General features: G+C 40.8%; 1 protein-coding gene across 16 annotated transcripts in view; it reads right to left on the minus strand.

Moving 5' to 3' along the window:
- PTPRK (protein tyrosine phosphatase receptor type K) overlaps positions 1 to 27,473 on the minus strand; it is a 564,328-nt gene that overhangs the window by 87,388 nt on the left and 449,467 nt on the right. For 11 of the 16 annotated variants that reach the window (XM_040350400.1, XM_040350398.1, XM_040350395.1 and 8 more), the window contains one exon: positions 14,559 to 14,588. The exons of the other annotated variants lie outside the window; for them this stretch is intronic. In XM_040350400.1, coding sequence (XP_040206334.1) covers positions 14,559 to 14,588 — 30 coding nt within the window. The remainder of the gene's footprint in view (positions 1 to 14,558; positions 14,589 to 27,473) is intronic. 16 annotated transcript variants of the gene reach the window in all.

Raw genomic sequence — 27,473 nt, forward strand, 5'->3', positions numbered from 1 at the left:
TTTTTGCCCATTCCTCCTTGCAAAACCGCTCGAGCTCAGTGAGGTTGAATGGAGAGCGTTTGTGAACAGCAGTTTTCAGTTCTTTCCACAGATTCTCGATTGGATTCAGGTCTGGACTTTGACTTGGCCATTCTAACACCTGGATATGTTTATTTGTGAACCATTCCATTGTAGATTTTGCTTTATGTTTTGGATCATTGTCTTGTTGGAAGACAAATCTCTGTCCCAGTCTCAGGTCTTAACTCCTTCCATTTCAATATTATCACTTGCACAGTGCTCCTTGGGATGTTTAAAGCTTGGGAAATCTTTTTGTATCCAAATCCGGCTTTAAACTTCTCCACAACAGTATCTTGGACCTGCCTGGTGTGTTCCTTGTTCTTCATGATGCTCTCTGCGCTTTAAACGGACCTCTGAGACTATCACAGTGCAGGTGCATTTATACAGAGACTTGATTACACACAGGTGGATTCTATTTATCATCATTAGTCATTTAGATCAACATTGGATCATTCAGAGATCCTCACTGAACTTCTGGAGAGAGTTTGCTGCACTGAAAGTAAAGGGGCTGAATAATTTTGCATGCCCAATTTTTTATTTGTTAAAAAAGTTTGAAATCTCCAATAAATTTCGTTCCACTTCATGATTGTGTCCCACTTGTTGTTGATTCTTCAAAAAAAATTACAGTTTTATATCTTTATGTTTGAAGCCTGAAATGTGGCAAAAGGTCGCAAAGTTCAAGGGGGCCGAATACTTTCGCAAGGCACTGTAGATGTTAAAGTGTCACTGCCAAGAGAAAAATATGGGGTTGCATTGTATCCCTAAACTCCATACTTATTCCATGTCAGTGACCCAAGCATTAAAGCCAAAGCATCAGCAGAACAGCCAGGGAACCAACATATTCAAAAGAAAAGAATGCAATGTCAGCACACCCCCTACTTTTCCAGGACAGAGTCACTTTATGGTAGGGCCTTATATTATATAGATGTGGTCAATCAGACTAAGTCAGATTGTAATATGTATTGGGAGCTTAAAACGGATCTTCACCCTCTCCACGCCTCCTTTTTCTTAAACTCCTGCTTACCTGGTTGCAGGTTCTGCAAAGTTCAAATACTCACCCACCCAGTCTATCCAGCGTTGTCCTTCCGACAGCCTCTACTCTTCTGCCACTGCTCAGGTCCCATGCTGCTGTGTTTTTGTGTGATGTAGTCAGGAGGCTTCTCTGGGTCCAGCCAGTAGGCCTCCCGATGATGGTAGTTCCCTCATCCTGGATCAAAGACTATGCTTCCAGGGATAAGCGACATGCATATCCCAGGAAGCACATGATTTGCCTGGGCAAGTGATGTGCATGAGGCGTGGGACGGAAATCTTATAATGGGGAAAAAAAAGTAAACAAAAAAGAGTGATGTTTATGTAGCAAAGGGGTGGAGAGGAGGGAAGTTTGTTTTGTGGATGAAGATCTGCTTTAAAGGAGTTGTAAAGGGAAAAAAAATGCCTAAAATTAATGTCTGCAAGGTAGACAGACAGAATAGTGTAATGATTCTGTTAAAAAACAAGTAAATACCTATTAATTTCCTTCATCTATATCACCTCCGGCATTCTAGTTTCTGTTCTCTCATTCACTTCCTGGTTTGCATCGCTCGTTCATGTAAGAACTACATTTCCCAGTATGAATTGCGGCACGCCCAATAATTCACACCTCCTTGAAGTCTCTAACACGTAGAGAGCGTCCTGCCACACAGATTTAGTTCCCAGGAGTGGGTGAGCACGTTACTGACCACCGCAGTAAAGCCTCCCTTCACGGTGGTCAGTAAAATCAGACAAGCAGGAAGTGAACAGAACAGAGAAGAAATAGAGCAACTTCTGAGCAAAAACGAACAATGAGGAAGTAAAAAAAAAAAAAAAAAAAAAAAAAGAATGTCTGCAGGTAAAGGATGCTTATTATGAAAAAAAAAATTCTTAACAACCCCTTTAACCTCCCTGGCGGTATGATTCTGTCAGAAAAAACATGCTAAAAGCGGTACCATTATTTGCAAGGAAATTTGGCGTTTTATATTGTAGGTCTGTAATTTTTAGAAATAACTCACTTAAATCTGACCAAACAAGATTCTAATAGGCATCCCAGGTATGACATTTTTTTAAAAACAAAATTATAAATTATAATATAGTAAATAATTATAAATAATTATAACAAATAATAATATAATTATAATAAAAATTATTCAATAATGTAATCAAATCAAAATCACTGAAATTTGCTCAGTTGCAGAATTGTTGCTGTCATTTTTTTTTTTTATGACGAATTTCCCCACAAATCGCTATCGCACAATTCTGCAAGTGATTATAATTTATTATCGCTGTTTTTTAGCTGATCTAAAACTATTTTTGACATAAAGGGACACTTTTGGTTGCTATGGACAATCTACAGTTTTCAGGCAGAAAGAAAGGTTTTTATTATATAAAATGACATGCATGACACAGGACAGACCACTAGGGACAAGGGGGGTGTGTTTTTTTTACATACAGTACTGTAATCTATAAGATTACAGTATACTGTATGTAATGTGTTTGTTTACTTTTTTGAATTTGGCGCCGTTCTCCGTCCCCGTGCGTCGTAACGTCGCAGGGAACGGAGATCGGCGTCACACGGAGGCACTGTGTGAATCGAGCGAGGTCCCACTCGCTCACACAGCGCGGTGGCATCGCTGGATCCAGGGACAAGGTAAGTAACTTGTGCCTGTGGATCTAGCGAGGCAAGCCCGAGTCTGACTCGGGGTTTCCGCTCGCAGCAGGAAAATCCAACCCCGAGTCAGACTCGGGAAGACCGCCAGGCAGGTTAAGCCTTGCAGTAGCTTTTACACAAGGTAAGAAAGGTCTTACAACTTTTGCCCTCACAGGCTCACTTCTTTCCAGACAACAAGTGGGAACAATTAACTAATTGCTAATGCAATCCAGGAAACAATGCAGCTATACAGTCAGAAGCCCACTCAGTTTACCATCATTATAGATACTGGTTATTCCATGCAGCAAGAATGCAGATGGCTCCTTACATATCCAATGTGTGTACTCTCTGAAGGATATGTTCTGCAACCTCTGCTCTTACTGCTTGATGAACCACCAATCAGCTTCAAACTTCCAAGGCAGCTTTGAATTAGATTGTTGGCTGTGATATACTGACACTTTGTTACAATAAAGTAAATTTCAACCCCCAAACAGGTGGCATTTATGTTCCTAAAGAACTACGCATTAAACATATGCCACACCTTTCTGTGAAAAAAAACATATGCCATATTTGTATTACATAGAAATCAGTATCTGACCGTTTTCATCCATTTTTGTATATCAATGCTATGCATTTCTTCTAGCCTCTTAGCTGCTTGTAGGGTCAACCAGGGCACCGGTAACAGGGTGACACACTGGACCACAATTGTGAGGCTTTCCTGGCAGGATGAAAATGTATTCTTTTAATAAAAGCTACATATATAAAATGACTGAAAACTTCTTTTGAAATGGCATCATTTAAAAAACTAGATTATAATGCTTGGGTTTAGGTCTACTTTAAACCTTCTGAAACAGAACAGAGCTATGGTGGGTATGTTTAGTAACCTTTCTCCTACATCACAAACCAGCAAGAGAGACTGGTTTGGACTAATGGTCTACAGCAATGCTTTGTCAAAAACAAGCATTTTGTTCCCTCTGTATGTATTTTAAACTCATAACATACAGTGTGGACATTTTTTGATCCCCTGCTGATTTTGTAAGTTTGCCCACTTACAAAGAAATGCAGGATCTATATATTTTATTATACGTGTATTTTAAATGTTAAAGGCAGAATATCAATCAAAAATGCAAAAAAAAAAAACAACACAATTAAGTTGCAGTTCCTAGAGTAAAATAAGTATTTGATCCTCAAGCAAAACATGACTTAGTACTTGGTGGAGAAACCATTGGGGTAGATTCATTAAGATTTGCGCATTTTTTACGTAGGCGCAGGGCACCGTTTTTGCCCTGCGCCCCCGCAAATTTTCTGCGCTACCCTCGATTCACGGAGCAGTAGCTCCGTAAATTGCGAGGGCGCTCCGGCAAAATGCCCGGCGTAAGCGCGCGCAATTTAAATGATCCCGTAGGGGGCGGGAATCATTTAAATTAGGCGCGTTCCCGCGCCGAGCGTAGGGTGCATGCTCCGTCGGGAAACTTTCCCGACGTGCATTGCGGCAAATGACGTCGCAAGGACGTCATTTGCTTCAAAGTGAACGTGAATGGCGTCCAGCGCCATTCATGATTTACTTACGCAAACAACGTAAATTTCAAATTTCGCGTCGTGGGAACGACGGGTATACTTTAGCATTGGCTGCCCCTGCTATAGAAGGGGCAGCCTTACGCAAAAAAACGACGTACGCAAACGAAGTAAACTGCGTACGCAGGGCTTGCGTAATGTTGTGAATCGGCGTTAGTATGCAATTTGCATACTATACGCTGACCACAACGGGAACGCCACCTAGCAGCCAACGTAAGAATGCAGCCTAAGATATGAGGGCATAAGAGCCTTATGCCACGCATATCTTAGGCTGCAGTCGGCATAACAATCTCTCTGAATCAGGAGAAGTCATTACGCCGGGGCAAGTTAGCAATTGCGCTGCGTAACTATGGTTACGCAGGCGCAATTGCTCTTTGAATCTGGGCCCTTGTTGGCAAACACAGAGGTAAGACATTTGTTGCAGTTGGTTACCAAGTTTGCACACATCTCAGGGGGGATTTTGGTCCACTCTTTACAGATCATCTCTAAATCCTTAAGGTTTCTGAACTGTCGCTTGGCAACTCGAAGTTTCAGCTCCCTCCATAATTTTCTATAGGAGTAATGTCTGGAGACTGGCTAGGCTACTCCATGACCTTAATGTGCTTTTTTAAGCCACTCCTTTGTTGCCTTGGTTTTATGTTTCGGGTCGTGGATGGGTCTTCCAGCATGACAGTGTTATGGTGGTTGAGGGAAGAAGGTTCTTATCCAAGGTTTTGAATTTATTGTTCTCAGTCTTCACGAGGGAAATGGGGGGTTTCTGTAGCCAAGTCTTCATGGATTATCCCCATTACACATCGCAGGGAGCAAACTCATGGCTAACAGAGGATAAAATTAGAAATAGACTTGAAAAATGTAACACAAACAAGTCACTGGGACCAGATAGCTTGCACCTGAGGGTCCTTAACCTCTTGGAAGAATTTAACCCCTTCCTGACCAGGCCATTTTTTGTGATACAGCACTGGGTCGCTTTAACGGACAATTGCGTGGTCATGCAAAGTTATACCCAAACAACATTTATGTCTTTTTTTCCCACCACAATAGGCCTTTTGGTGGTATTTGATCACCTCTGCTGTCTATTTTTTGCGCTATAAACAAAAGACAATTTTGGAAAAAAAAACACAATATTTTTAACTTTTTGCTATAATATCCCAAATAAAAAATATCGCAATAAGCATATATTGAGTGGTGTGCGCAAAACGTTTTTTGGGACCATTGACATTTATACAGCGTTCAGATCTAAAAATAGACACAGATTACTGTGTAAATGTCACTGGCAGAAAAGGGGTTAACACCAGGGGGTGATCAAGGGGTTAAGTGTGATCCCTCATGTGTGTTTTAACTGGGGGGATAGGAGTGACTGGGGGAGGAGACAGATCGATGTTCCTACTTTGTAGGAACCTCCTCTGTTTCTCCCATAAGGGATTTGTGTGTTTACGCACAAAAATCTTTATTCCTGCTCCTGTGCACACGATCACATGTTTTTTTTTTTGCTTCACACCAAGCAATATAAAGTCTTCCAGACCTTATGATAGATCTTCCTAGTGACAGCTTTTCTAGCATTCACTAGGGTAGACACCACTGGTTCCGAGATGCCACGGTCCTTTAACACCCTGGCTTCAATAGCTATGCCGTCAAATTTAGAGAGACTATAAATTGGGGTGGAATATAGGACCTTGAGACAGTAGATCAGGGCGCTGGGGAAGCGTCCATGGCCCACCTATTATCAGTCTTACAATCTCTGGGAACCAGGGCCTTCTGGGCCAGGCTGGTGCCACCAGAGTGACTGGAACTCCCTCTCTCCAAATCCTGTGCAAAAAATGTGGAAGGAGAGAGATCGGAGGGAAAGCATAAACCAGGGAGTACTGGCTTCATGGAACTACCAGAGCATCTGCTCCGATTGCCAGAGGATATCTTATTCAGGACACAAATTGCTGTAGCTTGTTGTTGAAACTGGATGCCAGTAGGTCGGCCTCTGGCCACCCCTGTTGGCAAATTTCCTGGAACATGCTTGGGTGTAGGGACCATTCCCCCAGGCAGATCTGCTGGCGGCTGAGATAATCTGCCTTCTACTCCCAGGATATGGACTGCCAATAGAATTGGCACATGTTCCTCTGCCCAGGCTAGTATATGGTTCACCTCCTTCAGAGCTGAACTACTCCTGGTACCGTCTTGGTGGTTTATATAGGCCACTGCAGTGGCATTGTCAGACTGAACCCTGGTAGGGCAGTCCTGAATCTCCACTGTAGATGACAGTAGGGCTAGTCGTACTGCCCGTAATTCCAGGACGTTGATAAGCAGTATCTGTTCTGTCCTTGATCATTTTCCCTAGAGCTGTGAGCCCCTCTAGGGTTGCTCCCCAGCCTGAGAGACTGGCATCTGTAGTCAGTACGCTCCAAGTTACCAGGAGGAAGGATCTTCCCTTTCGCAGGTTCTGATCCTGGAACCATCAGTTTAGGCTTAAGCGTGCCCAAGGAGATGAGAACATTGGAAATCCAGGGCTTGTCCTCTCCTGTTTCAAGCCAACAAAATGTCTTGTTGTAGGGGTCTGGAATGGAACTGGACATAGGGCACTGCCTCGGAGGATACCATCCTCCCTAAAAGACTCATACAGAGCCGAATCGAGGGTTGTCTGGTGCCCCTCAGTTGGCAAGAATACTCTTGCTTGGACCGTATCTAGGATCAGACCTAAATACTTTAGATCTTGAGCTGGTTTCAAGGCTGACTTTGGTATTTCTGATTCAAGCTTAAGCTTTTCAAAATACTGAGCAGGAGATCGTCCAGATACCCAAGCGCCAGAATCCCTTGAGTCCTTAAAAGTACTGGTGCTAAGACCTTTGTGAACACCCAGGGAGCTGTAGAAACCTTGAATGGTAGAGCCATAAACAGAAAATTATGTTCCTCTAATGCAAATCGCAGGAACCTCTAATGAGGCAGAAAGATGGGTATGCGTAAATATGCGTCTTTTATAGCCATGGAGGCTTAACGTCTTCCATCTGGAGCGAGGCTACAACTGAGCGGACAGACTCCATCTGAAAGGACTGGATTAGTAGATACTGGTTCAGGTCTCTTAGGTCCAAAAATGGGCCTTGTAACCCTGTTTGGTTTTTAAACTGTGAAACCGATACAGGAACTTGTACAATCACTCCTTGATGCACTAAATGATGTAGTGCCTGAAGCAATAAGCCTCTATTTGGAGGATTTGAGGGAGCGCTGGATCTTAGAAACCTGAGAGGGAACATCCCGCAACTCCAGGTTGCAACCGCTGGATATAATCGAGGTGACCCACTCATCCTGAATTATTGTTCTCCAAAAGGTCCGCAAAGTGCAGCAGCCATACCCCACCTGATGGAGCGGGGGCATCTCCTCAAAAGGAGGGCTTGGTGCTGAGCTTAGAAGAATTTTGGACCCAGGGCTTTTTCCAGCCCTGGCCTTGCGGCTTGCCCCTGGCCCTAGTGCCCTGTTGGCAGCAGAACTGCCTTGGCACTGAGACATTTAAGGAAGCAGTCCCTGAAGTTTTAAACGAGGGACGTATGGTGCTTGGCTTCACGGGAAGTAGAGAACTCTTCCCTCTGGTGATCATTTGGACAAATATATCCGAAAGATTTCCTAATAAATGTTTCCCATGAAAAAAGGAAACCTGGCAGTAACTTTTCACAAGGAAGCTCGGCTGACCAGTACTTGGTGACCCACGGGACCCGGGTAAGGAGAAAAGGAACCACTGCAAGTGTCTGTTCGGAGCCTGCTCTGTGTCCCACAGCTGCCTTCTGGAAAGCACCGCGTGCTTGGTATATGCAGCTTAAATAAGCTGTCTGTGCGCCGGCACATTCTGTGCATCCGTGCGCATGTACATGTATGGTCCCGATGAACAGGCATGGCTGTATTCGCGTATGACATGAATCTTAATGCTCCCAGATAAAGGTTACTGTGCATGTGTGGCAAAGCCGTGTGCACCATCACTGCCAAACTGCCAAGCACAGCGGCACTCTTGTGAATGCACATGTGCCCTGGTGAACCAAGGCGAAAGGGTGCACAGACGTGTGCCATCATACAGGTAAAAAAAAGCCAGACAAGCAAAAAAAAAGGCACACCTTGCACCCACAGCTAGCCAAAAACTCCCCCATATGGTCACCGCACACAGGTGTCCAGCCTCTAGCTAGCTTGACCGATTGTTACTTTTACTGGGACAGCCCACAATAATAAAGGGGTTTCACTTACCTGTCCAGGCACAGGGCAGCTTAGAAACTAAGAGCTCAATCTTTACAGCGGGTTCCTGTCACTTTAGGACCTTCAAGGACTGGGTACCCATTTCATGTTTAGGTTCCCCCCCCTATTAGGGACCTGTACAGCACCCTGCAGAAATGCTTTAGCGCTGTGGTGTCCAGGATTCCACTTTGCAGGGTCCAGCATCCGGGGGCCACATTACAGGCAGAACCTTGCAGGATCCCGAGTCTTCTATGCGAGGCTCGGGCAACATTTATCCAAGCATACAAAACCTGTGTCAAATGGTCAATCCCTTGATTCATTGAAGAACCGTTTTTGGAACTAGAGACCTGGAGATCAGAGAGCTCAAACAAACCGTGCCATTCACCTTGCAGACACTGGTAAAAAAACTGAAGTGCTTCCTATGTGGGAGTGGTTATATAGGGAATCACTTACCGTCTAAAGACCTATAAGTCTACCAGTGTCCATTCACCTGGAGATGCAGTATAACCCAGCAGGTAATGAATATTAGCTCGACTCTGTGTCCCATGATGTATGAAAAAGAATGTCTTGTTATTTTTTTGTTAAAAACAAACATGTTATACTTACCTGCTCTGTGCAGTGGTTTTGCATAAAGCAGCCTAGATCCTCCTCTTCTTGGGTCCCCTGCTGGGACTTAATCGGGTACATGTCTACCTCCTTTTAGTAGCTTCCTCCCCACACTACTGGCTTGCAATGCAATTTAATACAGCGTGGGCACAATGTTTTTGTAAGTATAAAATGTACGTAGACTGATAGAAGATACACACCAAAGGGTTTTTGAATTCAGAAACTGGATACCTTCATTAACCTCAAGCATAATGAAAATAATGTTTCACATAGGCAGTAAACCGATCTTATAAGAGTGCTGATTGTTTACATTCAATTACACACAGTTACGAAAACTGTATATTAAATTGCAAACTGCAATCTCTCTCTAGTATAACAAGTGATTCAATTTGCAGATCAGTTATTGGTTAGCTGTGCTATATAAACAATATATATTCTATATACCTCAGCTTTTCATCCATATGTGGCATTACTGTAAATTTTTAGTATGAACAGCATATGTACAAATAGAATTACATTCTTATCAGATTATCTTGAGTTTTTAAAAAATGCACGCCTTTTGGAAAAAAATACCAGCTTGAGCGATCAGACATACAGGTGTTGATTTAATAAAGGCAAACAGGCTGTTCACTTTGCAAGGGAAATTGTACTGAGTAAATTGTGGTGAAACTTCACTTAGCAAAGACTCAATGGTGTAGGAAAATATATAAAAAAAAATGCATTTTGCTTGAATGTAATTGGACGATGAAAGCAAGGCTTCATCTCATTCACAAAGTACATCAACCCCACAAAGTGGTATGCCAGATGCTTTAAGGCCAAATGCATTGGAGATCTTGTTGGCTACTGTATGTCTGGAAAGCAATGGCTTCGTAGTCCTAAAACATTATCTAAATGTTTATTTGATAAAAAATATTTATTGATACTATTTTTCATTCTTATGTGTTCTATACTTAAAGTATGTAAACCGTATGTAAACTGCAATTGTGAACATCTGTTATTTTCTCCCATTTGGTATACACCAATACACTACTGAAAGCTATTGTGGACTCTGCAGTCTTATTTCAAGCAGTGTTATCACCCCTACTCATTTCCCATTGCTACTACAAAATACCTATTTCACTATGTAATGGAAATGAGGAGAGTGGGTATTGTCACTCTAGGACATTAAGTGCATTACTGGCAGGATCACCAAGTAAAAAAGAAACAATGCCTAAAAAAATAAGAATTTTGACATACCGGTACCTATAAATTCCATATCTTAGAGTAATATATATATATATATATATATATATATATATATATATATATATATATATATATATATTCTCTAGCCTGCCACCTTTATGTGACTGAACACTGTCAAAAGCTTTGCTGGGTGTGACCACCAGTGTATCACATAACGGGGGGGGGGGGGGGTGGTGTTAAGTTCCATTTTTTTTTTTAGCAGGCAATAAGGAGATTTAAAAAAAAAAAGTCGTTATCAACGGACCCCAAACAGTTTATAGCTCAAGCAGCCACCTTACAAACAAATTTCTCCACCCAAAAGAGATAGCCAAGTTGTTGTGTAGGCCCTATAAAAATAAGTAAAATGACCAGGCAGGGGAAGAAAGAATCGATATCTTAAAATAAAAAAATAAAAAAAGTGAAGGGAAGAGCAGTCAGGTTTAAAGGAAGATTTGGTTCAGAGCTGTAAATATGCCTAAAACAATCCGCTAAGAGGGAATGAAAATGTGCCATCTGCCAGGATGTGTGAGGGAAAATTTGAAACTCTTGTAATAGAGACGAGGAGCACCTAAGGAAGCAAGGAGAACCAGCTTCCAAGAGACCTGGCAACCAATATTAACAGCAGGAAGGGGAAGCCGCTCAGGTATGAGTATCTTCAAGGTATTCACTCCTCACAGAACTACAGGTGCAGGCAATGCACATACGAGGCAAAAACAAAAGAAAAACATTCTTTTGGACAGTCGCACTCCGAATAAAAAATTGGACTGATTAAACACTATACAGTGTAAAACGCGTCAGCTTTACCAGTGTGTTGTGCTTTGACTTGAAGTGCTGTTTTGGATTTTAAAATAAAGCGCATTTTTTATTTGGAGGGTGGCTGTCCAGAAGATTTTTTTCTTTTTGTTTTAACCAATATTAACAGGAGGAAAGGAAGCAAAAGCCGATCTTACTGCAGACAACAGAGGAGGATCAGTTTTTAAAAGAAACACCTAAAAAGGGCAGCCCTTGAGAACTAAAAAAGGAGGTTCTTCTTGTCAAGTGGTCCTTAAACCCTAGAGTGACCAAGAAGGTCACAGCAGGTGACACATGGAGTGCAAGAGCCAAGATAGGAAGAAAATATGCAAGGTCAAACTAAGGCCTACATTGTACTACAAGTTATACAATAAGAAGTACAGGACAAAAGCATGTGTAGGATGAGGAATCAGAACAAATCCAGCAATGGTGCTCCCTATATGCACACTAGGCAAAACTAACTAGCTGTCAACGAGTACAGTGAGGAAATTACATGCATTACATGTATTGCTCAAAGGAAAAAAGAAATGGGGGGATGGGATCCAACTCTGACTTCAGGATGTTGCTACCTAGGAAAAAATTGTAGAGCAGCAATTGGTTGGAGATTAGAGTTGAAAAAGGCAGGCAAATGCTAAACCACCTAAAGCACACCCTGGGACCTGAGGGGTTGTGACCTTTTCTTAAACCAAGCAAGACCGCAAATGAAGTTGGCTTGCTTTGGCCCGTAAACAACTGCAAAAAGTTGGAAATCCACAACCATGGAGGAGGTAGAGAAGTGGTCTGCAGTGCTTGAGACAGAGTCTGAGGGCTGAAAGCCATTGAGTAATGTGTAATAGCAGTAGGGAGTAGCAGGGGGTCCAAGTTACGGAACCAACTTATTTTTTATTTTTTTGAGCATGGATCAGGCATCAGGTGAGAATGTGGTGCTGAAATTGATGTCAGGAATAGACCTGGGCATTCAGACAATGAAAGGTTGAGGGGAAAAAACAAAGATGCAGGTCCAGCTGCAGGGGAATAGTGTGAGCAACGATCAGGCATATGATGCAAGAATTCAGGCACAAGAATCCTGTGGAATCCACTCTTCCATACCCCATGGGATCGTTCAAGGGGTAAGAAAGGGCCCAGTAATTTAGCAGGACAAAACATGGTAAAAAGGAAACAAGATTATATTTGCAACATTAGAATGACCTGGATGCATGAACAGAATGAGTATAACCCATCTCACTAACCAGGAAAAGAATCACTTATCTGAGACACCTAGCAGAAGGTCTACAGGAAATTGGACAGAGGCCTAACTATAAAATATACAAAAGACAGGGTCAGAGGAGTTCTAAACTCCTCTGAACATAATCAAGGGGAGAAGAAGCAGAGCAGCATTTGTGGCAAATGGCCCCCGCTGATCCCAGAAGTGACAATATCTGCTAGAGTAGAGCAGACAAAGTCTTAGTGAATTCTGCATTTGTCAGGCCACATGGCACTCATCTGTGAGTGAGCCCAAGTAAGGAGACTGGAGCAGTGTCGGTGGTAGACGTTTTGTTCCAACACCTGTGGCTGACTCTCCTCTGTCTGTTCCACGCGTTTCCTTTCCCAAGTACCTGTAACTTTCCACTGCTAAGTGAGGGGTCTTCCTCTGTAAGAATTTGCAATACCTATGTGAGAACAAACATCCAATGGCTGTGTTCAATGGCTAAATGACTAGCTTGTACTGTTGGCCGAAAATGTCTTCCAAAAGTATGCAGTTTCAAATCAAGTCATTAGCTGCAGAGGAACTTCTGTCAGGGAGGTGAAAAAAGGCCACCAAAAATGTCAAAAGGTAAACAACAACATTACCTATAAGGCTGAATAGCGAGAGAATAAAAGTAAGGGAAAACACGAGTAGAATCATCCCCAACACGTGTGCTTAAAAAAACGCTTGTGTGCACGGGACTGCTGTATGTCTTGTATGACTACAGGGAAACCCTATCTTACCTTGTGCATGTTGCTGCTCCAGTTTCAGGGTCTAGGCCTACCTGTCATGGTGGGCATACCTATGTATGAGTCCTCAGGGTCTATGGGTCAAAATAATAGACCATGGCCCTCGCCCTGGCCCGCTATAAGATCCTGCCGCTAACTCATTGCACTTATGTGCCAATATGAGCGCCAAATGCAGGATACAGTGTCTAAATCAAACATAGGCCAGCCCCACTGGGTATAGTTCCCAAGGTGTACTCAAGGATAACAGAAGTAGAAGTTGCTAGGTTCACAGCCATAAATGCAATATGCAGTAAGATCTTGAAAAAAAAGTCAGACAAAAAGGTAAAATAAATCTGATAAAGATTAGCAGGAAATTCTCCCAGAGAAGGCACTCAACCAATAGCAAAGAACTGAAGCCTCACAGAGTTTGGGAAACCAATCTAAGCTTGCCAGTGTCCAATTACCTAAAAGTAGCATCATATAACCCTGGGTCTCTGAATCAAATTGTGTGTTATGTACCATACAATAAATACACACACACACATACATACACACAAGCACACTTTTCCATTAAATGTATTAGATTATAAAAATTGGGTTTAAATACACTTTAATATTCACTCAGTTCACCCATATTGCATTCCTATATAAGTAACAGTTGTGCCAAGAACTAATACGTTCAGGAGAATTTGGAAAGAAAAATGTATGCAGCTTAGGCATAAGACATGAATAAAATCCATTTCACCAGTGAGAAACACTAAGTTCCACCTTTTAGCACTAATTAGAAATGAGTAGGTGGAGAAAAAATGGTGGTAGATAAACTGTCACACGTACTTCTTTTAAAACAGAACTGATCCTATAGTACTTACCCACAATATGGAGAATTAGCCGTTTTCTAAATACGAACACCTACAAATAGCACTGCCCCAAATTAAACACCACCATGTGCAGTGTCCTAATAATTATTTAACACCAATGCCCAAGCAGACAGGTTTTACAAAACAATTTTTTTTGTACAGATAAGTTAGTTAGGAGTGGGAAACCATGACCCGTAGACATACAGCGTGCAACAAAAAGTGTTAGTGACTTATGAGACATTCAGTAGGTTATCCCTCTAAAAATAAATAAAGCAACATTAACCAATGACAGCCTTATATTAAGTACTGTCTCTCCTCTCTTGCCAGAGTGGAGTCCTCACTTAACAGTGGCTGGTTAATTTTTCTCAACAGATCAAAGTCTTACCAAGGAAGGAATAATATTAGAGATAAATGCAATGATAAAAATGTTCAATCTTTGGTGGGCTGGTTAGCAAAGGGTGGTTAACAGCTTTCTTTATAGAATGAAGTTTGCAAGACAGCTGCATAACTGGCCTATAAAAGTATTTATCAGCCTTGTGATCCAAGTGCTGTACTTATTTTTAAAGGGATACTGCATCTTATGTTAAGTGTTAAAAACCAAATAAAATAGGTGGCCATTTTTTACTTACAGGTAGTAGGAGTAAGAATAGTAGCTCCTCCTGGTAGGCAAATCACAAACAGTGAGGAAAGAGAAGCAATGGTGAATGAAAAAAGCATGAATCATTCACATTCAACAAAAGCAGCACAATAAAAAAATAAATGAAAAAAAAAAAAAAAAACACAATGAGATTTTAAAATATATATTATATATGTGTAGTATCATCATATAAATGTCACGTGTTAGCATTTAAATGCTTTCATGCACTAAATATACATTGCCATGCAATTCAACAAAAATTTATGTTAGCTGCAAAACAATGTGTATACATAAGTAAGATGACTTCTTGGAAAAAAGAAAAAAAAAAGACCACTTGAGGAAATTACATGCCAACAGTTAAATCTTTGTAAACTAAAAAATAAAATATATATAAAATGAAAACACAGATAGAAATGAACATTTAAATGGTATATGTGTTTGAGGCACACAGTTAATCCCTGAATTTGAGTGCATAGACATTTGCTGTACACTGAAGTTGGTCAATAGTAACGCATACAAACAACCACCAGGACCCAAAGGTCACAAATTATACTAACCCCTAATATCTAAATTAGTATACACCAAAGCATTTTAGGGTGGCTAACGTGAAAATTAATGCTGAACAAGTTGTAACAATGAGATCTACTAGTTAATAAACACATACTACATGGATGCAATAAGCGGGTCACTATTCGTGAGTGAACAGCTGAGGGAGTATTTATCTTGCTAAAATATGTCACATAAGAACAAAAAATTGTATCTCAAGGCACAACCTTTTTTTTTTTTTAGTTTGCGTAGCGGGGGTTGGAACAATATGTAAGGGAACATCTTTCAAAATGGGAATTGTCAGCACATTTGGAGATTTCCTCTAACTTCATGCGGTCTCTCAGCAAAAAAAAATAAAAAATAACCTGGCAGAAGTTCTAACCCTCCCTACGCTATCCTTAAAACAAAAGAAGAGAAAAAAGTTGGGCTTATACATACAATTTACACACACACTTTGAAGCAGCACATGGTATACATACTGTACACCAAAATCCATTTGAATGGCACCCCAATGCACCTTGCAAACTATTTCATTCCAGGACAGAGCAATGTGCACCAATGTACTAGAACATATGTTGTGGTTCAGTGTGCTGTCCAAAAATAAAATTCAAGGCCCATGCAACATTTTTTAGCAGTGCAAAGCATTGTCGCTCATTGTGCTGTAGCGCATGTCCAACTGCAAAGTGTACTGAGGTGGCATTCAAATGAATGGCACCACATTGCAACTATGCATCTAACATGATAAACAGACAATGGTGTGAGCGAACCCCTAGAGCTTTGCGGTGCATTAACATGCATTACAGTAGGTTGTAAGTTAGCATGCATTGTGTTAAGGCAGCCCATTAAAATGAATAGACTTCCTTTGCACCCAAAAATCAGACCTGGCTCTTTTTTGTGCATTGCAGTGAGCTGCAACAGATATGTTGAGGTGCCATTCAAAATAAAAAGCACCTCAAAGAAAAAACATATATCACATGCAATAGTACACATTGCATTACCACAATGCATGTGTGTAAATTGACCCAAAAGGTCCTAATGAATAATGTCCAACAAAAGCAAAGGGTTTAGTAGCTGATGCCATCTTAGATAAAAGTGCAATTATGTTTTATTAATCAGATTTATTGTATACTGCTGTATACTATACTGTATACAGTATATTTTTCTGTAATCTGGATGCCCTATTTAAAAGCCTAATGCCCAGATAATCATTATTCTGTATCTGAACCTTTCAAAATAAGAGGTCAGTCTGCTATAAGGCTAGGTTCACACTTATGCGGGTGCTGGCCAGGGTGTAAATCGCACTTGCTCTTGCGACCACCCACAGCCAAAATGCACTGCTCTTTTCCAATAATTCATATATTCATTCTATTAGCACCATGCATTCTATATGGCACCCACCTACGCATCTGAAAACGCAGCTCGTTTCCGTGTCGGCAAAATCGCATATAGTTTAAAATCACCTTGCAAATTCCCTGTGGCTGCATTTTGAAAAAAAGGTTCAGGGACCTTTTTTCTGTTTCCTGCAAGTACAGAAGCCCATTCAAGTGAATGAGCTGCTGTGACCATGCAAACGTGGGACGCACTGAACACATAGGTGTGAACCTAGAGTAAGGGCTCATCTTTATTTCCAAGTATATTGCAGTCTAAACTACACATCAAAGCACGAGGGGACAATTGCAATCACACCATACTGTTAAATGTCTGATCAATTTTAGAGAAAACAATTTTAAAATCTGGTAGTACAATATTAACTACTGTTTCCAAGATAGTTCAACTGCTGTTGCTCATTCCCTGTAGTTGCTCTTTAAAGCAACCTGAGAGAACACTGAGCTGCACATATAAAACTCCTAAAATGCCAGATATATGATGTTGGGTACTCTTTTCCCCACTAAACACAAAAAAAAAAAAAAAAAAAAAGCGGAAACATGATATATATGAGCAATAATCATATTCAGAAATTTCATTTATTTTAAGATGCAATAAATCAAGTTTGCCTCTTAAGGAATTTTCAGCATTCACAGGGATATATTTCTTTTACCAGTCAGGAAAGTTTTGGATACAATTCAAGAAGTATGTGCAATTTAGAAGAACAGAAAAAGCATCATATGCTATATCTGTACATCTGTATGGATATGGGGGATCTGTAGCCTACAATGTTTCACCCCATGGTCTTTCAGGAGATGTAAATTGTCACTAAAAACCCTGCATTTTTCAACAGTCCAAAAACAAGACTCAGACATTAAGTAGTAGTTGCCATTATGTCCCGAGGTAAAGCATTTCAGGGATAATGGACATTGTATTGATAGTACACAAATTCTGCAGGGTCCCTCATGCATGTTAATGCTTCAGAGGGGAGTTGATATAGTGAAAATACAGCTTCCGTATGCCTGCCCTTCTCCATAGCACACATGAAACAGCATAAATATGTGGTAAACATGTGACATTACAAGCTCCTCTTTGTTGTTCTAAGTACTAGTCCATCTTTGCAGGTACAGCGTCACCTTGGAAAAGTACTGTTCCACCATAATATACACTAGGGGTGTCTTAAAACTGGGTTTAATATACATAAATATTTTAACAATCATTAATCTGGCAAGAAAATATTATAATTAATTTCACCTAGGTATGGCAGGTAGCCAAATACCTTACAAGAACATATGCTTGGCATGGGCCTAATGTTCTGGGGGACTCCAAAAAACTGCATGCATTTTAAGTGCAACTTAAAAATGGCCTATTATAAACAGTACATGGTTGCCCCACTGACACAAAGTCTTGGGAATAAAAGTATAGTCCAGTCCATTCTTACTCACATGGCTGTATGATGTGCCATGAGTATCATAAGCAAATGTTTACAAAGCCCTAGTGCTAGTATACAGTTAGAATTTAGGATATACATATCTGAAAAGCTATACATCTACATAATATCAAGATATATACAAAAAAAAAAAAAAAAAAAAAAACACAACACAAAATGACTGTATAATGAAGAACATTGATAAAAATGACAAACTAAAAAAATATATATATGGTTAAATATGTAGTATCCCTTTAATTTGAAAGGAAGGTCTGCATCAGTTAAGAATGAAACCAGCCAACATCTACAGCAACACATAAAAAGCCATTTTTGACAGCAACACTTCACATCACAAAATGTTTATGAAACCAGAAAATTCTAGAAAGTGGAAAACATGCTAACAGCTCAGTAAACCAAATATTGGGTTAATAATAGAGGAATAAATATTAAAGTAAACTTTAATATGAACAAAATATTATAAAGCTCCACAATCTGACAACAATTGTATCTAGTGATCCAGCCAGTGAGAGCCTTCAAACCGACTTCCAGGCATAGGTTGACAATACTCAAAGAGTGTCCCTAAACATCATTGCCACTCTATAATCCAACCCTGAAAACTGCAAGCTGAAGTACACCAAAAAGGCACATACCAACCTACACAAACAGGTGTGAAACAGCTGCACATTCTCCACTATGCATACCAGAATTTGGATTCCTTTGCAAGTATTAAGTATTCAATATACATTTCTACGATTCTTACCCAAGAGTTATGGCGCGTACACACGTTTTTCAGGTTGTAAAATTTTTTTTTTTTTTTTTTTAATGTCATTAAAAATGATCGTGTGTTTTGGGAGGCTGAGCTGGACACAGTAATAGATGATGCTGCTTGGGATCGAGTGCATCTTTATATTCATAAGGGCTCCTTAAATGTCCACACGCAGGAGAACGCTTACAAAATCAAAACAAGGTGGTACAGGACTCCGGAAATACTGCATAAATTTATCCCGACAGTCTCAAACCAGTGCTGGAGATGTGAGCAGGATCTGGGCTCTCTCCTCCACATCTGGTGGACATGCCCACTGATTCAGTCGTACTGGAGAAAAGTCCATGAAGTGGCAACTGAAATAACTTCACTTCCTCTGGAATTCACGCCAGCGCAATACCTCCTACACCTATCCAAGATCTCCAGTAAAAAATATTATAGATCATTAGCTATGCATTTGATCAATGCCGCCAGGCTGTGTCTACCTGCACACTGGAAGTCTAAGTCACCCCCTTCCATAAAAGAATGGCTGGCGCGGGTTGACCAGATAGCAATGATGGAGGAGCTGATTTGCACCGCGCAGGACAGAATAGCTTGCTTTTCGGCGACATGGACGCCCTGGCTTGACTACCGGAAATCGCAAAGTTACCAGGACTTGACCCGAGACAACCCTTGATGAATACGTGATAGGTTGCTATACCTTTCATGAGACCTACACTCTACTGGGGAGGGCAGTTGGTGGTGTTCCCACCCCCTCTCCACATCCTCCACTTACAGTGCCCCCATCATCTGCTCCATCCCCCTCCCCCTCCCTCAACCACACTCCATCTTTCCTTTTTCTTTTTTCCTTTTCTTCTCTCTCCGCTCTTTGACCATTGTCTATCCTGTCTTTCTTTTTTCTTCTCCCTTTTCACTTTTTGTTTTCTGATTTCTCTTTTTTTTTTATTTCTTTTTATTTTTTATTTTTTCTTATTTTAGTCTTTTAGTTCTAGTTCTCACACGAACCCTGGAAGTGTGGACTGACATAGAGGTCGGTCACATCCTCTAATCCTTCTTTAGCTCATAGTACCTTTAGAAGCAACTTTAAATATTATGTTTCTTCTATGGTTCCCCTCACAACGTAACTCAGGCAGGCCTGTTATACACTGCCACATATTTTTTTAACAATACTACCCCAGACGTTGATACGTGTATGTGAGGCCGCCTGATAACCACCACATGGAGACGGCGTTCATTGGATCTACTCCTCTTTTATCTTTTTTTGTTTTCTTGTGAATGCAAAACTCTGTGTATATTGCTAACTGGAATCTTTTGCCTAGCACTTGGTTATATGTATGCTGGTACTACTTGTATTACCTTTGAAAACTTTCAATAAAAATTTATTTGTGGAAAAAAAAAATGATCGTGTGTGGGCTCCAGAGCATTTTCCACGATGTAAAAAATGGGCATTAAAAATTTCCAACATGCTCTAATTTTTCACGTCATTTTTAACGTCGTAAAAAATTGTCGTGTGTGGGCTTTAACGACGTGAAAAAAAATGCGCATTCTCAGAAGCAAGTTATGAGACGGGAGCGCTCGTTCTGGTAAAACTAGCGTTCGTAATGGAGGTAGCACATTCATCGTGCTGTAACAGACTGAAAAGCACAAAGACTGAAAAGAGCGAATCAGCAAAAGCAGCCCCAAGGGTGGCGCCATCCGCATGGAACTTCCCCTTTATAGTGCCGTCGTACATGTTGTACGTCACTGCGCTTTGCTAGAGCATTTTTTTTCCCACGATCGTGTGTAGGCAAGGCCATTTTAATGATCAGGTTGAAAAAAATAAATTCTAGACCATTAAAAACTTTATTTTTTACAACCCGAAAAACGGGTTGTGTGTACGCGGCATAATGCTTAAAAAAAGTTGTTTTCAAGTTACTCCTCACCCCAGTATAAAAAAAAAAAATTGGTTGGTTAAGATCATATTTTTCCTACTAGTACATTTAATACCATATCTGCAATGCACAAGCACAAAAACTAATGTTTACCAAGAACTGCTTAAATGCACAAAGTAAAATCAAAAAGTTCTCACAATGAAAAAAATAAAAAAAATATCTTAATCCTAAATCATTGGGGAACTATGGAGGTGGAAAAAATCTGCTGCATAAAAGTTGTCTCTAATGATGATTATTTTAGGTTTGGATTGCTGCGGTTTCTTTTAAGTTATACACTCAAAAATGAATGGACACATAGGGGTTGATTCACTAAAGGCAAATAGTCTGTGCACTGCAAGTGCACATGCAAGCACACTGCAAGTGCAGTTGCTTTAGGTCTGAAGGTAACGAGAAAAGGAAAAAATAAAAAATAAAACATGTTTTGCTTGCTCATGATTGGATGATAGAAATCAGCACAGCTTTCCCTCAGATCTAGCACAACTGCACCTGAACTGCACAGTATATTTGCCTTCAGTAAATCAATCTCATAGGGTCAATGCCTGTCAACAGGTACCAACATTCCAAAACTTCAATACCACATTGCACGTAATTAAAGGGACCAAGCTAGCCCAAACAAACCATTTGCTTTACCAATTGCTGTCAGCACCGTCTAAACTGTATGTAGCATCAGTTACATACAATATACAGCACCATGTTCTGTCAGCAGTACTGGGACTTCCAGCCTGCTGTCAGAACAAAACCGAGTCAGTCTCATCAAATTACAGGAAGCCTTTTAACAATGGATACAAGACTTCCTCTGGATGTTTGCAGTGGAAAGGCACGCAGATGACGTCACAACAATGAACAGCCTCACTGGCCAATATGATTACGGAGGAGGCAGGGAACTGCAGGAAAGCTTAAAAGCGGAGCTCCACCTAAAAATGGAGCTTCCAATTTTCGGAACCCTCCCCCTCTCCGGTGTCACATTTGGCACCTTTCAGGGGGAGGGGGGTGCAGATACCTTTCTAAGATAGGTATTTGCACCCACTTCCGGGAACAACTCGTGCGGCAGACACGCCCCTACCCGTATCCCCGCTGTCTCCTGTGAAATGCACTGTTCCCAGGAGAGAGCGGGGACCGGTGATAGCGCACTACTCGTGCATGCACAGTAGGGAACCGGGTAGTGAAGCCGAAACGCTTCACTTCCCGATTCCCTAACCAAGGATGGCGGCGGGAGAAGCCGATGGACGAGTGATTGCTCGTCCTCGGCTGAAGACATCGTGGGCGGCTGGACAATTAAGTGTCCATTTTTTAAAAGTCAGCAGCTGCAGTATTTGTAGCTGCTGGCTAAAAATCGGCGGAACCTCAAAGTGAGTGAGTGAGAAACTTATATAGCGCAACACATGCGAACTGAATCGCCTCTGGGCGCCTCACAATATGTTAAAAGTTTAAGGAGGTTGCTGGAGCCATGATTTTTTTTCCTTCTCTCCATGACAGTTATGTTTTTTAACCCATCCATTTCGCCCAAGTTCTTATACAGCAACTTTCTCCCCTCTTTGTTTCAACCACTTAAGCTAGTCCAATTTCAGTCCATATATCAATCCAAGCGTGCTTTCAATCTAGTGCAATAAACCACCAAATGCTAAAGACATGTACAAGTAGGAACCTCCACCAGGAAAACCCCTTTTGGATAATCTCTCACCTCAATAGACCAACCCTCACAACAAAAGTCAAAATGTGCCTCTATATAATCAGTGGGATACAGGCTTAATCAGCTGGACTTGCGCCTCACTTTCCTTCTCGAAGCTCCAGCACTCACAGACAGCTCAGGTGGTGGGATGACCAATCGGTATGATTTATTGCTCAAAAAGACAAAGGTCGACATAGTGCTTAAAATGGTTGTTAAGCCACTCTAACATATTTATACTATCTGCGCTGTCTCCCAATCCTGCGTCCCCCTGTGTGTGCATTTTATAAAAAAAATGCAGTATATAACCAATTTCAGAGTGCTGCTCAGGACTAGTGTGACCAGCCGGCTCTCACCACTCTGACAGCTGCAAAGGGTGGGGCCTGAGATTCCCCCACTGATGTCAGGTGGGAGGAGAGAGCCTGGCCGGTCACAAGCGCACCGAGCAGCACTCTAAAATTAAGTATATACTGGATTTGTTTATAAAATCACACACAGGGGAACACAGGATTAAGAGACAGTGCGGATAGTATAACGATGTAGATGTTATTCCAGCAGCAGGAGGGGGGCACTGTCACTAGCTGACAGGGAGGGGATGGGGAGAGGACAGGAGAGACAGAGGATGACAAAGGCACTTAAACTGCCCACAGTGTCGAGGCTAAGCAGCCATGATATATTGTGGTCAGTTAACAGAGGAGAGGGCATAGACAGGCAGGATCAGCCAGGTATTTCAGGTGATAGAAAGGGTCAAATTAGACAGCACAAGCACTGTACTGAATAGCATGCTTTAAAGTGGTTGTAAACCCTCAAAATAAAAAAAAACAACCTGCAAGACAAAGGCATAATAAGCTGGTATAGCACAGTTCCGTCCCGTGACATCACTTTTGGGTATTGCGGGCTCCGGCGCTGTGATTGGTCGAAATAGTGATGTCACTCCCACACATGCGCGCGGGAGACGCCAATAATGGCACACTAGCTGAAGCAACGCACTGAAACATGTCATTGTTTCAGTGCACAGTTGTCGATGACGTCAGTACTTGCCGATACAGGAGATAGCTCCTAAACTGTACAGGTTTAAGAGATATCCGGGGTAGCTTATTATTATTGTAAGGGTTTACAACCACTTTAAAAAGGGACAGGAGCCATTTTTTTAAGGGTAATAACGCTTTAATATTCTATTAATAAAAATTAATAAAAATTTATCAAAAAAAGACAAGATGCAGATTATCACTTTAAGATTCCATTCCTCAATGTTGCTTGGGTGGATGGCTGTATTAACAAAGCTGACCGTCTTTTTTTTATTTAATAAAATATCACAGCTTTTCCACCACCTGATTTGTCTGGTGGAGGTTTCCACTCTGTAGCCTTTGTTGAGAGCATGCCGAGGAGGCTAAAGTCTCGTACACAAGATCAGATTTTTGGACGATCATTCTTCCGTTTTTGTTGCATGCTAGTTTCATGTTCAAAGTGAAAAGGTTACTAACCATACAAAAATTCTTGTACGACAGAATTCAACTTCAGAAGTGATGTTGAGTTCACGTAGGACAAATTTTGCACATCCAGCTTTTGTTGGACGAAAAAACGTAATAGGCCGTTGAAAGCACCACACCAACGATCCAAAAATTGGCAGATCGTTCGGACAAAATTTTACTTCCGATTTTTATATTGTGTGTACGGTGCCTTAAGTTTCAACATGCAATGGCACAATGTAGATTATAAGAAACCACTCTCGTAAAGGAAGCTGTGCAAAACTGCTGTAAGAAAGGACCTTGGTAAATACAGCTACAGGTATTGAATATGTTTTTTTTTCTTTGCAACTTGTGTTTAGTTTCACTTTAAAAGGTTTATAGAAAAACTGCGGTATTACACAATACCGGATATATGCTTAAAAAACAAATTGGCTAGTGCTACTTGAATGCATTCTATCTTCTTGTTACCAATGACAACTTGAAATCAACTAATTAATTCTATGCCTGACTTGCTAAGTAGGGGTATTACAGCCATTGCACTCGGCTTCTTATGTTCAGTGTACACAAAAACACTTCATTTGAGACTAATGACCAATTAGCAACCTAAATGAACTTCTCCAGTGTCAAGTAGGAATGTAATTACATGCTTTTCTGAGACCAGTGCCTATTTTCTTTAACGCAAGAACAATACTGTAAAAAAAAAAAAAACATGAATTTTTAATGGTGTAAAATTAGGAAATACATTTAAGGACTTGTTCATGTGTATAGTACTGTATTAGGGCAAAACTTTGGTGGCAATTTAGAAGTTATAGAAGCACTTTAAGATTGAGGAGGCATCTCAAATGACAACTAAGCAAAAAACAAGTTTTTCATGATGGTGCATGCATGCCAAGTAATGCATACGAGTACTATACTGCTATTCATTACCTTTTACAGAGATTATAGTATTCAAACTATTTGAGGGGATGATAAAAGTATGCAGAAGGTTCGGTGACTCCATGGGAGGATTTGTCTCAGTGCGGCTGGCGCGCGGAGTTGCCTCTCGCTCTGGCTTCCGGTCGCAGCCCGTGGTATGTTTGGGACCATCCCCATGGTTACTGCGTCTATTTCTAGATGTTTGGAATAAAAATACAGTCTACACTGAGATTGTGTTTTATTTTTGTTTTTTACATCTGATCGGATGATTTACCACTTTGCTGGATTCATCTGTACCATCTTTCCCATGGTGAGACCAAGCTGATTTGACCACTAGTTATGCAAATGGTCCATCCCATCTGGTAAGGAAGCATTTCTCTTGTTGGTGGAGGAAACATCACTTCGTTTGAAGAGTTTTTCTGTATCACTGGATGTTATCTTCAGTCACTTATACATGGACTTTTATTGCGCTGCACTTATCTAAATTTTTTTCATTTGCAATTTTTGAGGCATTTGTGATTACCTCGTTTTGTGTTCAGCCTGCCATTTCTTTAGCTTAATTGTATTGTTTGTGTACTGATTGCTGATTTTCGATAAGGGACCACATCGATGAATTTGCTGCTGAAAACAGTATCATTAGTAGTAATCATCAGTGATTCATGAAGGGTTGTTCTTGCCAAACCAATGTGTTGACATACAAAGAAGTGAGCTGCCATCTAGATAAAGATGTGGATGTGGTGCATCTGGGTTTTGCAAAAGCATTTGATACAGTCCCACAGACGCTTATTCTACAAACTGAGGTCTGTATTCATGGGCCATATGGCTTGTTCTTGAATAGAAAACTGGCTACAGTGGTGCGTCCAAAGGGTGGCTATAAATAACATAGACTCTGGTCTGGAGTGGTAAGTGGGGCATCACAAGGCTCTGTCATGGGACCAATTTGGTTTAATTTATTTATAAATGATACAGAGGTTGGTATAAATAGCTCAATCTCCGTGTTCGCCAATGACACAAAAATAAGTAAAACTACATGGCAAATGAGGTTTAATACTAAAAAATGTAACGTAATGCACCTGGGGGTTAAAAATATAAACGTGAGTTACTCACTAGGGGGAGAACCTCCAGGGGAGAATCCAGGATGGAGAAAGGCCTGGTTCGAGTAAGACAGATTAAGCAATAGCATGAAAAGCCAGCAGATTATTAGCATGCATTAAAAAGGGAATTTACACAATCGATAAAACAATAATCCTGCCCCTTAATAAAACTTGGGTTTATAAAAATCTGGAGTATCCCGTCCAGTTCTGGTCACCAATCCTCGAGAAGTGCTGAAACTGCTGAAAGAGTCCAGAAAAGGGCAACAAAATGAATAAGGGGACTGGAGGACATCATTTATGAGGAACGACTACAAGGGTATTCTCCCTGGAGAAGAGGCGCTTAAGAGGAGATATGATTGTGATATACAAATATCTCAATGGTTATCCCAGTGTAGGTAGGAAATTATTCAGTCATAGGGAGTTTAGAAAGACACAAGGCCACACAATGAGCTTGGAGCAAAAGCAGTTTAACCTTAAGATGCATAGGTTTTTTTTTTGTGAGAACCCTCTGCAGGGGCTGAATCACAAGCGCACCCTGTCTAGGACACTTTGGGAGTAGAAATAAACACCTTGTCCCCCCCGACCCTCCTCTAGTGGGTACTGCGCTCGATTTAGCAAGGCTTCCGGGCCTGTAGAGGATCTCCCTTTGTGTGAGATGTATACTCTGTGTGAGCTACATTTGAGTATATAGAATGTAACATCTGGGAAGGTGGCTGTACCAGTTCTGAGGCTTATGTGAGTGTTCTGCGCTTGAGAACTACTTTCAGGGTGTTGTGTACTAAGGAATATTGCTTAGGCTCCACTCAGTGAGTTATGTGTATGGATGTTGTGCTGTAAAGCAACTGTGCTTACAATAAATATACTGAACCATTATTGATTTGTACATTAAAGCATTGAAAGGCCTATTGGACTGGGCATTCCTTTACTCTGGATGAAGGGTCTATGGCTGAGAATGTAGAGAAGGGCGGCTTGAGGCCAAGGAAAGTGTGACAAAATATGAGAGCAACTGAAAAAAAAAAAAAAAAAACAGGTGACTATTCCATCCAAGAAGAAGAGGAGCAAGACCTGGGGCTAACATGGTGTCAACTCCTGTCCAATCCAGGTCCCTTACAAAATAAAAAAAGAAAGCTCCACATGACCACAGCAGCCTGTGTGTGCCAGAGAGGCATTGAAAAAAAAAAAGAATCCCCACCCCCTTTTCCCTTGTTATAATTGTTGTTATAATTAAGATAAAACTTGAAGCTGCTGATCTGAAGGTTCTCTGATTTTGGTGAAAACATCCATTTGTACATTTCTAAAAGTACAATGTGTAAAAAAAAAAAAAAAAAGTTAAACAATATTTGAAAAAAATATTGTCAATAGCAATTTCATAGCAGTTCTTTTCAAAGAGATTATTTGTGAAATATTTTTTCAGTGCCATGAAATGCCATTCCCAGCAAAATGATAATTCTTTATAAATCTTCACAAAATCATAGTACACCTTCTTGAAAAAGTGGTTATGAGTGATCTACAGGACAACATCATTGCAAACAATATGTAGGATATGGATTTGTAAGAAAATATACAAATACACATATGTTAATATGTATATTTGTCTCCATCCACTGAGTGAAAACATGTTTTTTATGGGTAATGTATATACATTGTTTCAGCGCATGTAAAGACACTGATATTGATCAGTGGTTAAGGAAAATGCTTCTGTGTAAACATATGGTTGAGTTGGAGAAGG

This window comes from Rana temporaria, chromosome 4, assembly GCF_905171775.1.
Source record: "Rana temporaria chromosome 4, aRanTem1.1, whole genome shotgun sequence".
NCBI classification, from domain to species: Eukaryota; Metazoa; Chordata; class Amphibia; order Anura; family Ranidae; genus Rana; species Rana temporaria.